Below are 12,151 nucleotides of genomic sequence, written 5' to 3' on the forward strand. Positions count from 1 at the left end.
CCAACTGTTTGTGGTTCCATTTGCTAATTTATTGATTGCCTCCACCGCCAGGAAGAAACTGCTGACGACCACGCAATATATTTACAAGGCACTGTTCAAGGAGGAAAAGAACTCGGATGTGGCCGTGATGGTGCTGGACAAGGTCTGGCACCTGCACAAGGTGTACTTGAGTCAGAGCCCCTACTTCTACACGATGTTCAATGGGACGTGGAAGGAGGCGCAACAGAACTTTGTGCAGATCACTATTCCCGACGACCGCATCAACGTGGAGAGCCTGGATGCGGTTTTCGGCTCCATGTACTCGGACGAGATCGAGATAGATCCAAAGGATGTGATACCAGTGCTGGCCACGGCCACGCTGTTCCACCTGGACGGCATCATCGACAAGTGCGCCGAGGTGATGGTGGACACCATCAATGCGGAGACGGCCATCCACTACTACGAGGCGGCCTGCCAGTACGGAGTGGTGGGGGTGAAGAAGTCCACCTTCCAGTGGTTCCAGATCAACCTACTCAGCATTTACAGCAAGCAACCCAACCTGTTGCGGCACATCTCCATTGATCTGATGACCGCCCTGACTGCCAGCCAAGACCTGTATGTGATGCAGACAGAGTTTTCCCTGTATACGCTGCTGCGCACGTGGATGTTCCTGCGACTGCACCCCGACCACGATCCCGAAGTCCCGGTGCAGCGGGCTGAGGCGCAGAAGACGCAGGATCGACTGGTCAACGCTGGCGTAGATACGCACACACCCAGCGTAGATGTTGCCCAGTGGACGTACTTCACCAGCCGTATGGAGGAACGCTCCTTTCTGGCCACGCCCGAGGGTCAGCCCTTTGTTCCAGTCTTCCAGAAGCTCCGCACCCAGTACCTCACAAACCACTACATGGACTTGAAGATCATCTATAACGACAACATAATACCCAAGGAGTGGCTTTACAGCCACATCCACAGTCACTGGGACGCCCTGCTAAGGATCGATCACGGCCACGAGGACACGTAAGTCTATCCCATCGCCCAGTCTCAAGAGATGATTGTACATTGTTGTTGCTCCCACAGTAGTCCGCAGCAGTTGGACGACGAACAGTTCTTCGAGAACTGTATGCGATGTGGCCGACTCCTGACCGAGCCGGGGTACCAGAAGTGGCGCTGGACGGGCTTTAATTTCGGCATGGATCTCATACTCATCATGGACTCGCGCAGACTGAACATTAGGCGCCACCACCGGCACGAGCACGAGCGAGTCCTCAGCCTGCAGACCAAGCACAAATTCATGATCCGCACCACTGTCACTTCGATTAATGCTCAACGCCAGCCAGTTTTCACACAAACCTCTGAGATCTGCTCGCTGAGTCTTGAGAAGAACGAGGAGGTGCCGCTGATGGTTCTCGACCCGAAACTAGTCCATCCGCTGCTTATATCTATTAACATGCTCGTCGTCATTCCCCCCAATCAGAGCTTCAAGGAGGTTGTGCCGCACAGCGAGGAGGCAACGACAACAACTTCGTTTTCCATACCCATTTCGGAGATTGGAGCCACTTGCGAGAGGCCGCTGACTCCGGCCAGTGCTGATGATTCGGCGGTCTACATTGGCGACTCGGAGGGGTCAACGCCCACGTCCCCGTCACCGCGACGAAGGATAAGTTGGCACCGAGAGATCGGTGTGTCCACCGACGCTGATGCACTGTTCGGCGACATAGCGTGCTGAGCGCGCACATCCACCAAATAGCAAGATCACCTCCATAAGCACTACTACCACCATTTCCGGTTCATGGACTCGCACTGGTCGAGTCTCGTTTTAGATGTAATTGTAAATTCGTTATCTGCAAGTTTCTCCTACGATTACGATAATCGTGTGACGTGATCCACACGTTTGTAAATTAAGTTCGGGCACTCCGAAGATCGTTCTGGCACGCCCATATATATTTTTTTGTATATCGTTTACTTCATTAGAACCTACATGTACATGTAATGTAATAATTAACTATTGAACTCTACTCTTTGGAGTAGACTGGAGAATCGCTCGTGCGGTCGCACATCGATGTTGCATATTGTAATTGATGCAGATATTAGCCAACTCACTCAAAGATGATCTACTTGTTAAGCCTACGAGTAAGTAGTCAGCAACGCGGCAATGTAACTAAGATTGAGGCGTATTCGGATTATAAAGTCATGTATTATGTTTGCGCATCTAACTGTCCTAACACATTTTGTATTCGCTTTGTATGCGATGTACGCACAGTAACAATTATCTCGATTTCGTTTATTAAAGTCTTCGATTAATTGCAAAATAGTTCCAAATTCGTATGCTACTCATCATCCCCAAGCAAGTTGTGGAGATAATGTTTTTTATCCCCAATCGGCCGACTAATTATTTCGAATTAAAGAAAACTCGGCGCAGAAATAAAATTACGATATGTTCTTTAATGCGTGACATCCAAATTGCAAGTGTGGCTTGCCTGCCCTTTACATTGCCGCTCCGATCGCTAAGCGCAGCTTCGCTCGGCTAACGTCGGTAGGCAGACGCAAGGCGGAGATAGCGAAGAGCGAGCTGGCAGAGAGCGTTTAGCAGGGCAAGCAAGCGCAAAGCTTTAACAAACAAATGAGTGACATAGACATAAGTAACAAACAAAATAAGCGGCTGAGGGCCAAGAATTAGGTGCTATTTGGCAAGCAGCTAAGCGGCTGGGTTCTGCTCCGAACATTCACCCCCCGTTGGAAGGCAAAGGCTTTCAACAGATCCATCCTGAAGGGGCAGAACCGCTATTTTTCCAACGGCCCTCTTGAAAAGGGCTCTTTGAGTGCGGATGACGGCTACTCTGATGGTTCCATCTTTTCCTGGGATGACGCTCTCAATGCGGCCAAGCGGCCACCTTAATGGTGGCAGCGTTTCCTCCTTGATCATGACGAGCGCTCCTAGCTTGATGTTTGGAGACGATGACCGCCACTTGCTCCGCTCCTGAAGAATCGAAAGATACGCCATGCGCCATTTTCTCCAAAACGCCTGCTTCATTTGACACAGCCGCTGCCATCGACTAAGTAGGTTGACCCGGAGATGCGTCACATCTGGCTCGTCGAATGCAGCTTTCGGGGCTCCATTGAGAAAGTGGTTTGGCGTGAGCACATCTAGATCATCGGGACTTTCTGTAATTGCATAAAGCGGACGGGAATTTAACAAAGCAGAGATTTCACAAGCCAAGGTCTGAATTTCATCAAGAGTAAAAATGTAGGTCCCGACGATGCGATGAAAATGATATTTAGCTGCTTTAACAGCCGCCTCCCACAAACCCCCAAAATGAGGTGATCGAGGGGGGATGAATTTCCAATCGATTCCACTAGAAACGCAGAGATGTGACACAGCCGACGGATGAGGATCGCTGAGGAACATTTGCCGAAGCTCCAAAAGCTAATTTTTTGCTCCTACAACATTTGTAGCGTTGTCTGACCAGATGATTCGAGGTTTGGGACGTAGACTTATAAAACGCCTTAATGCTGCCAGAAAGGATTCTGTAGATAGATGAGTTGCTTTGGTGCTAAAGCATACGAAGACAGCGATGTAACATTTGATAGGAGGCCTGCTTCTGACTTTCGACTTGTGATAAAAGGGTCCGCAAAAATCAACGCCCGTTGTGTGGAATGCTGGATTAGTCCTTACGCGATCCGCAGGCAAGTTTCCCATGATATGTTCCCTCAGCACTGGCTTCAAACGAAAGCATCTAACACATTTGCGAATGATTCCCGCAACATATTTGCGTCCACCAATAGGCCAGAATTTTTGCCGAAGCAGTCCGAGCAATCCTTGAGCTCCTGCGTGGAGAAACCTTTCGTGGGGGTAGGGCCTGTTTGCTGGCGAGGGCCCTTATCTCTTCCGAAAATTGTTGCTGCTGTATTGCCCTTATGAGCAAATGCGTACCATTTTTGATGTCGATTACGGTAAGTTGACCCTTCGACCGCGCTATGCCTTTGTCCTTGAGAATGTAGAATCGATATATGTAAGCAAAGACGCGCTGCATGGATCCGAATGAGTTTTGAAATTTGCAATCGTACGATACATCCCTTTCGTTTGAAACATCCAATGCTGCATGACGACGTTCTGGTACATCGGTCGGCAATTGCAAGCCTGCAGGCCACTCTGAGCTCTCAAGACGCAAGAATGGTGGTCCAGAGATCCAAAGGCTGCTATCCATTAGTTCAGCGGGCGTGGATCCACGTGATATGATGTCGGCAGGATTCAACTTTGTGGGCACGTGATGCCAAGTCATTCCAGCGGTGAGCTCCTGAATCCGCTGAACTCGATTAGAAACAAATATATTAAAATTCAATGGTGATTCTCGAATCCAGGCAAGGGCTATGGACGAATCCGACCAGCAATGTATTTGGCACGGAGCTGATAATCCTTTAACTATGGTGGACACTAGTTCGGCTAATACGAGGGCAGCGGATAGCTCAAGCTTGGGGATAGTCATACTTTTCAAGGGCGCGACTCTGGATTTAGAGCATAAGAGATGACTTTGCACAATGCCAAGAGCTTCCGAACGCATGTATACACAGGCGCCATATGCTGCTTGGCTCGCATCACAAAACGCGTGCATTTCTAATCTGGCTTGCTGCCGAAGCACGTAACGTGGAAACTTAAAGTTTTTAACCGTCGACAACTGGGAAGTCAGCTCAATCCAAGTCGTATGTAGATCCTGGGGCAGGTTTTCGTCCCAATTCAACTTTAGGCTTTCGTTCCATAGCGACTGCATAAATATTTTAGCTTTTGTGATGATGGGAGAGATGAGCCCTAGAGGATCGTAGAACCTAGCTAGTGTAGACAGTACCGAACGCTTCGATATTGGGCCTGCAGCGGTTCCGACGTGAGCGAAGCTAAACAGAAGATTGTCCGTGGTGGGATCCCAAACTAGACCAAGCGCCTTGGTTACTTCAGTCCCGTCATGAAAGGTAAGGAACTTTTCGCGATCCGCCTCCGATACGCCTTCCAAAGCAGCGGGTTCATTGGAACACCATTTACGTATGGGAAAACATCCTTTCGAAAGTAGCTCCTTTACCTGCTGACGAATCTTGATGACAGAATCAATGCTGTCCCCTCCAGATATGAGATCATCGACATAGAAATCTCTTCGAACAACATCAGCGCCAAGCGGAAAACGCAACTCTTCATCATTTGCCAATTGATGCATAGCACGAATTGCTAAGAAAGCGGCAGGTTTGGTTCCGTAAGTAACAGTCTCCAACTTGAACACCTGAATCTCCTCCTTCGGGTCATTGCGCCATAGGATGCACTGCACGTGCGTATCGGGATGGGAAACGCGTACACAGCGGTACATTTTGCAGATATCGCCACACAAGGCGACTTTAAACGAGGGGGAACGTTGTGAGTTGCTGCGGACACCGCAGCTCTACAGTTATACCCGATACTTAGTCAGTATGGCTCTCCTCCGGCAGACGCAGCTAATATTAAACGACACGACAAAGAGTGCGTGCGAGAGAGACAGAAAATCAGTCTGAGCGTGACGTCGGGCGCTGCGTAGCCAGTGCAAATTGATTTGTTCCTTTTGGGTATAAAAATTATCCGATCTGATCCAGATTCAGCAGTCTGATAGATATGGTTACTATCTATGATTCTGCGTTTTTAGTTTTCTCGAATCTGCAATATTGTGGATGCAACAGATTTTCGTCCTTTGTGGGGGCGGAAGGGGGTGGGGCGAAATTCTGAGATATACGTTTTATAGTGAGATCTAACAGAAGTGCTATCCGCACCAAATTTGGTTACTCTAGCCTTAATAGTCTCTGAGATTTGTGGATGCCCCAGATTTTCGTCCTTTGCGGGGGCGAAAGGGGGTGTGGCGAAATTTGGAAACGAAACGGTCAAGGTCCGATATCACAGGAGTGTTGATACCAAATTTGGTTGCTCTGGCTCTTATAGGTTCTGAGATCCTTGAACTCATATTTTGCAATTGGCAAAGCCGACCATGAAACCTGTGTGTTAGAGAGAGACAGAGCGAGAAAGAATGAAATTGTTTTCTTGATTCTGGCTATAATAATTATACGATCTGGTTGAGATTTTACACTCTAGAACATATAGTCCTCTACGATTCTGCGTTTTTGGTTTTATCGTATCTTTAAAAATCTGGATGCCACAGATTTTCGTCCTCTGTGTTGGCGGAAGTGGGCGGGGCGAAGTTTTGAAATATTTTTGTAGCAGTGACATATCAAAGAAGTCTGGATCCAAAACAACGTTTCTCTAGCTCTTATAGTCTTTGAGCACTAGGCGCTGAAGGGGACGGACAGACGGACAGACGGACGGACGGACAGACAGACAGGGCTCAATCGACTCGGCTATTGATGCTGATCAAGAATATATATACTTTATGGTGTCGGAAACGATTCCTTCTGGACGTTACACACATCCACTTTTACCACAAATCTAATATACTCAATACTCAATACTCATTTTGAGTATCGGGTATTAAAAGCGGAAACGAAGCAGAGTTATCAGAATTTTAGGTTGGATGGTGGGTCCAACAAATCCATAGAACACTACGCGTAATTTGGTGGTTGTACTATCCTGCTTGTGGACGCAATGGTGAGGCAAGAAGTACTGCGGGAGGTCTGACTGCCGCGAAGCTGGCGACATGTGTCCTAAATCACGATACTCCTGGAGAAACTCCATATATTTTGCCTTAAGCTGTGCATTTTTTGCTAGCTTCCTCTCCAAATTGAGAAATCTACGTAGCGCCTGCTGATACGATTCTCCTAATTCTTCTAGACTGAATTTGGTTGGCAAACGCACGGAGTAAGCTCCGGAATCTAGGCGAATGCAGTTTGTGACGAAATGCTGTTCGCAATGAACATCTTCCTCCGAAATTGATGAGGGCGAATAAGCTCCATCGACTTCCCAAAACCGCCTTACAATATCGTACAGATTAGTCTCGCAAGCGGAGATGACAGGGAGATCTTCAACGGCTGCTAGCGCCGCACGGGCTTTCTCAGAGTTTTTAATACTTCCTGACACTATCCAGCCAAGTTTCGTTATCTGCAATGTTGGCAATTGGTCTGACAGTCGAATCTGTCCAACGCACATTAATTCGAAGAACAAACCAGCACCTATCAACAGATCGACACGCTGGGGCTTGGCGAAATTAGGATCAGCCAGTTTTAGATTATTTGGCATTGGCCAATCCTTTGCGTCTAGGCCGAAGTTAGGCTGCATTCCTGTGATTGAGGCAGTGATAATTGCAGAGAGGAAACCGTGATAGCTTTCGTCTTGAGATTGCAGGACGATGTCTACAGCCTTGCTGGGTGGTAGAATTGACTCTCCAATACCGGCGATTTGAACGTGATTGGCGAGTCTCGATGTTATAACGTTAACCTGAGAAGCGGAATCTAAAATGGCACGACATGGAATAAGCGATCCAAAACGGCCCCTGACATATACGACTGCTACGTTTTGGCTAGGCAGAGATTTTTGACTCGAGGGGGGAGGGCTAGTATATTTGCTTGCTACTAGGGCACTTGCAGGATCATGCTGGGTCGATTCCGTGCTCGGCGACGGCAACTCAGCGTCAGCGCCCGACTGCATGTGGAGCAGTGTGTGATGCTTGGCTTGGCAATTTCTACATGCCCCTGGCTTGCAGCGTTGCAATGAATGGCCTTTGTTGAGGCAGTTTAGACATAAATGGCGCTTCTTCACCTCCTTGTATCGAGAAAAAACAGGGAGATCTAGAAATGCCTGGCATCGGGATATGTAGTGATCGGAGGATTTGCAATACTTGCATGTTGAGCTATTATGATCGTTAATGGAGGTGATTAGGGTGCTAGGTTTACTTTCTCCCACCTGCTGGCTAGGAATTGTTACCATAGCCGATCCCAAATTTTCCAGCATCCGACATCTTGCTTCCAAGACCATGCTTGACCACCGAGGCAATCCTGACGTCGGCAAGTTCTCTTCCCATTTCTCCTTGGTCTTGTGGTCCAATTTCGTGCCTATGATGAAGATCAGCAACCCATCGGAAATCTCCTGCGGGGTCGCCAAGGTCTGAAGTGCACGCAAGTGCGAATTGATTTTCTCGCTGAGCGCGCGCAAGCCGATAGCCGAGCCCTTCTCCACCCCTTGCAGCCCGAAAATAGCCTTGACGTGTGCCTGAAAATGTAACAGTTTATTATCGAATCGCAACATTAATAAATTCAACGCCTTGTCGTAATTCTCCTCAGAAAGTTCCAAGGAACGAATCGTATCCAGCGCAGCACCATCTAGACATCCACGAAGATATTGGAATTTTTCGATGATTGGTATACGATGGTCTTTGTGCACCATTGTCGAGAACATCGAGTGGAATTCTGGCCAATCCATGTAGTTCCCACCGAATCGCGGAAGCTGCAACTCGGGCATTCGAGAACGGCCTATACTATTATAGGTGAACAACGACGAATTCCCCTCGAGAGTATGCCGAGCCGTTGAATTGGCAACATTTACCGTGCGAGCAGCCATCAACTCCCGCGACAGCCTGGACCTAACCTTGACATAAATATTCGAAAAGTCCAGCCGGGCATCATGGGCTAACTGCAGGAAATCCAGCCTTTCAAGGCTCGTTTGAGCGGCATCGAAATCTGCATTCATTCGCTCGATTTGCTCTAAGCGAGCTTGAAGTTCTGCCTCATCTAACTCGGCAAGCTCTTCCTTGGTGAGAAAGCGATCCATGGCCTTTAGTTGGCGCGCGATGGACTCGGCCTTGTGCTTGTAGAAATCTACATCACTCGGCATTGCTGCGTTCGCGACATTGGTAGGCTCAGGTGCTGCCATGTTGAAGTTTTAAAAGAGTCACTCAGCACGACCGAAAAAGACACCCTGTATACGTATAAACGTGGGAACCGAAAGCAAAGGGATTACAGCTAATGCCTTTAGCTGTGCGGCTGTGCGAGCTGTCCGATTCCGCTTTGTACTCCGCTTGGGTGTATTAGTGAGTTCGCTGCACTGCCTACCGCATGCACTGACCGAATTGTCGCGACAGAGAAATTAATAGCCAGCAATGCGTGTATGTAGGTGTATGTAAGTGTGTTTTAGCACCGAATTGTGCTTAACCGCCGAAAATTTTCTAGGGCTAACGAATGTCGATCGCGAATGATTATTAATTGACACTGCAACTCAGAGATCACGTCGGGGTCACCAAATTTTATGTGGAGATAATGTTTTTTATCCCCAATCGGCCGACTAATTATTTCGCATTAAATAAAACTCGGCGCAGAAATAAAATTACGATATGTTCTTTAATGCGCGACATCCAAATTGCAAGTGTGGCTTGCCTGCCCTTTACATTGCCGCTCCGATCGCTAAGCGCAGCTTCGCTCGGCCGACGTCGGTAGGCAGACGCAAAGCGGAGATAGCGAAGAGCGAGCTGGCAGAGAGCGTTTAGCAGGGCAAGCAAGCGCAAAGCTTTAACAAACAAATGAGTGACATAGACATAAGTAACAAACAAAATAAGCGGCTGAGGGCCAAGAATTAGGTGCTATTTGGCAAGCAGCTAAGCGGCTGGGTTCTGCTCCGAACATTCACCCCCCGTTGGAAGGCAAAGGCTTTCAACAGATCCATCCTGAAGGGGCAGAACCGCTATTTTTCCAACGGCCCTCTTGAAAAGGGCTCTTTGAGTGCGGATGACGGCTACTCTGATGGTTCCATCTTTTCCTGGGATGACGCTCTCAATGCGGCCAAGCGGCCACCTTAATGGTGGCAGCGTTTCCTCCTTGATCATGACGAGCGCTCCTAGCTTGATGTTTGGAGACGATGACCGCCACTTGCTCCGCTCCTGAAGAATCGAAAGATACGCCATGCGCCATTTTCTCCAAAACGCCTGCTTCATTTGACACAGCCGCTGCCATCGACTAAGTAGGTTGACCCGGAGATGCGTCACATCTGGCTCGTCGAATGCAGCTTTCGGGGCTCCATTGAGAAAGTGGTTTGGCGTGAGCACATCTAGATCATCGGGACTTTCTGTAATTGCATAAAGCGGACGGGAATTTAACAAAGCAGAGATTTCACAAGCCAAGGTCTGAATTTCATCAAGAGTAAAAATGTAGGTCCCGACGATGCGATGAAAATGATATTTAGCTGCTTTAACAGCCGCCTCCCACAAACCCCCAAAATGAGGTGATCGAGGGGGGATGAATTTCCAATCGATTCCACTAGAAACGCAGAGATGTGACACAGCCGACGTATGAGGATCGCTGAGGAACATTTGCCGAAGCTCCAAAAGCTAATTTTTTGCTCCTACAAAATTTGTAGCGTTGTCTGACCAGATGATTCGAGGTTTGGGACGTAGACTTATAAAACGCCTTAATGCTGCCAGAAAGGATTCTGTAGATAGATGAGTTGCTTTGGTGCTAAAGCATACGAAGACAGCGATGTAACATTTGATAGGAGGCCTGCTTCTGACTTTCGACTTGTGATAAAAGGGTCCGCAAAAATCAACGCCCGTTGTGTGGAATGCTGGATTAGTCCTTACGCGATCCGCAGGCAAGTTTCCCATGATATGTTCCCTCAGCACTGGCTTCAAACGAAAGCATCTAACACATTTGCGAATGATTCCCGCAACATATTTGCGTCCACCAATAGGCCAGAATTTTTGCCGAAGCAGTCCGAGCAATCCTTGAGCTCCTGCGTGGAGAAACCTTTCGTGGGGGTAGGGCCGGTTTGCTGGCGAGGGCCCTTATCTCTTCCGAAAATTGTTGCTGCTGTATTGCCCTTATGAGCAAATGCGTACCATTTTTGATGTCGATTACGGTAAGTTGACCCTTCGACCGCGCTATGCCTTTGTCCTTGAGAATGTAGAATCGATATATGTAAGCAAAGACGCGCTGCATGGATCCGAATGAGTTTTGAAATTTGCAATCGTACGATACATCCCTTTCGTTTGAAACATCCAATGCTGCATGACGACGTTCTGGTACATCGGTCGGCAATTGCAAGCCTGCAGGCCACTCTGAGCTCTCAAGACGCAAGAATGGTGGTCCAGAGATCCAAAGGCTGCTATCCATTAGTTCAGCGGGCGTGGATCCACGTGATATGATGTCGGCAGGATTCAACTTTGTGGGCACGTGATGCCAAGTCATTCCAGCGGTGAGCTCCTGAATCCGCTGAACTCGATTAGAAACAAATATATTAAAATTCAATGGTGATTCTCGAATCCAGGCAAGGGCTATGGACGAATCCGACCAGCAATGTATTTGGCACGGAGCTGATAATCCTTTAACTATGGTGGACACTAGTTCGGCTAATACGAGGGCAGCGGATAGCTCAAGCTTGGGGATAGTCATACTTTTCAAGGGCGCGACTCTGGATTTAGAGCATAAGAGATGACTTTGCACAATGCCAAGAGCTTCCGAACGCATGTATACACAGGCGCCATATGCTGCTTGGCTCGCATCACAAAACGCGTGCATTTCTAATCTGGCTTGCTGCCGAAGCACGTAACGTGGAAACTTAAAGTTTTTAACCATCGACAACTGGGAAGTCAGCTCAATCCAAGTCGTATGTAGATCCTGGGGCAGGCTTTCGTCCCAATTCAACTTTAGGCTTTCGTTCCATAGCGACTGCATAAATATTTTAGCTTTTGTGATGATGGGAGAGATGAGCCCTAGAGGATCGTAGAACCTAGCTAGTGTAGACAGTACCGAACGCTTCGATATTGGGCCTGCAGCGGTTCCGACGTGAGCGAAGCTAAACAGAAGATTGTCCGTGGTGGGATCCCAAACTAGACCAAGCGCCTTGGTTACTTCAGTCCCGTCATGAAAGGTAAGGAACTTTTCGCGATCCGCCTCCGATACGCCTTCCAAAGCAGCGGGTTCATTGGAACACCATTTACGTATGGGAAAACATCCTTTCGAAAGTAGCTCCTTTACCTGCTGACGAATCTTGATGACAGAATCAATGCTGTCCCCTCCAGATATGAGATCATCGACATAGAAATCTCTTCGAACAACATCAGCGCCAAGCGGAAAACGCAACTCTTCATCATTTGCCAATTGATGCATAGCACGAATTGCTAAGAAAGCGGCAGGTTTGGTTCCGTAAGTAACAGTCTCCAACTTGAACACCTGAATCTCCTCCTTCGGGTCATTGCGCCATAGGATGCACTGCACGTGCGTATCGGGA

At 48.2% G+C, this 12,151-nt stretch overlaps 1 protein-coding gene across 4 annotated transcripts in view; it reads left to right on the forward strand.

The window, feature by feature from the left end:
* LOC117194110 (protein germ cell-less-like) overlaps positions 1-2,293 on the forward strand; it is a 21,511-nt gene extending 19,218 nt beyond the window's left edge. For all 4 annotated transcript variants that reach the window (XM_033398753.1, XM_033398754.1, XM_033398752.1 and 1 more), the window contains exons 3-4: positions 52-999; positions 1,060-2,293. In XM_033398753.1, coding sequence (XP_033254644.1) covers positions 52-999; positions 1,060-1,708 — 1,597 coding nt within the window. In that variant the 3' untranslated portion in view covers positions 1,709-2,293. The remainder of the gene's footprint in view (positions 1-51; positions 1,000-1,059) is intronic.
* The last annotated feature ends 9,858 nt before the right edge of the window (positions 2,294-12,151 follow it).

This window comes from Drosophila miranda (genome assembly GCF_003369915.1).
Source record: "Drosophila miranda strain MSH22 chromosome Y unlocalized genomic scaffold, D.miranda_PacBio2.1 Contig_Y2_pilon, whole genome shotgun sequence".
NCBI lineage: Eukaryota > Metazoa > Arthropoda > Insecta > Diptera > Drosophilidae > Drosophila > Drosophila miranda.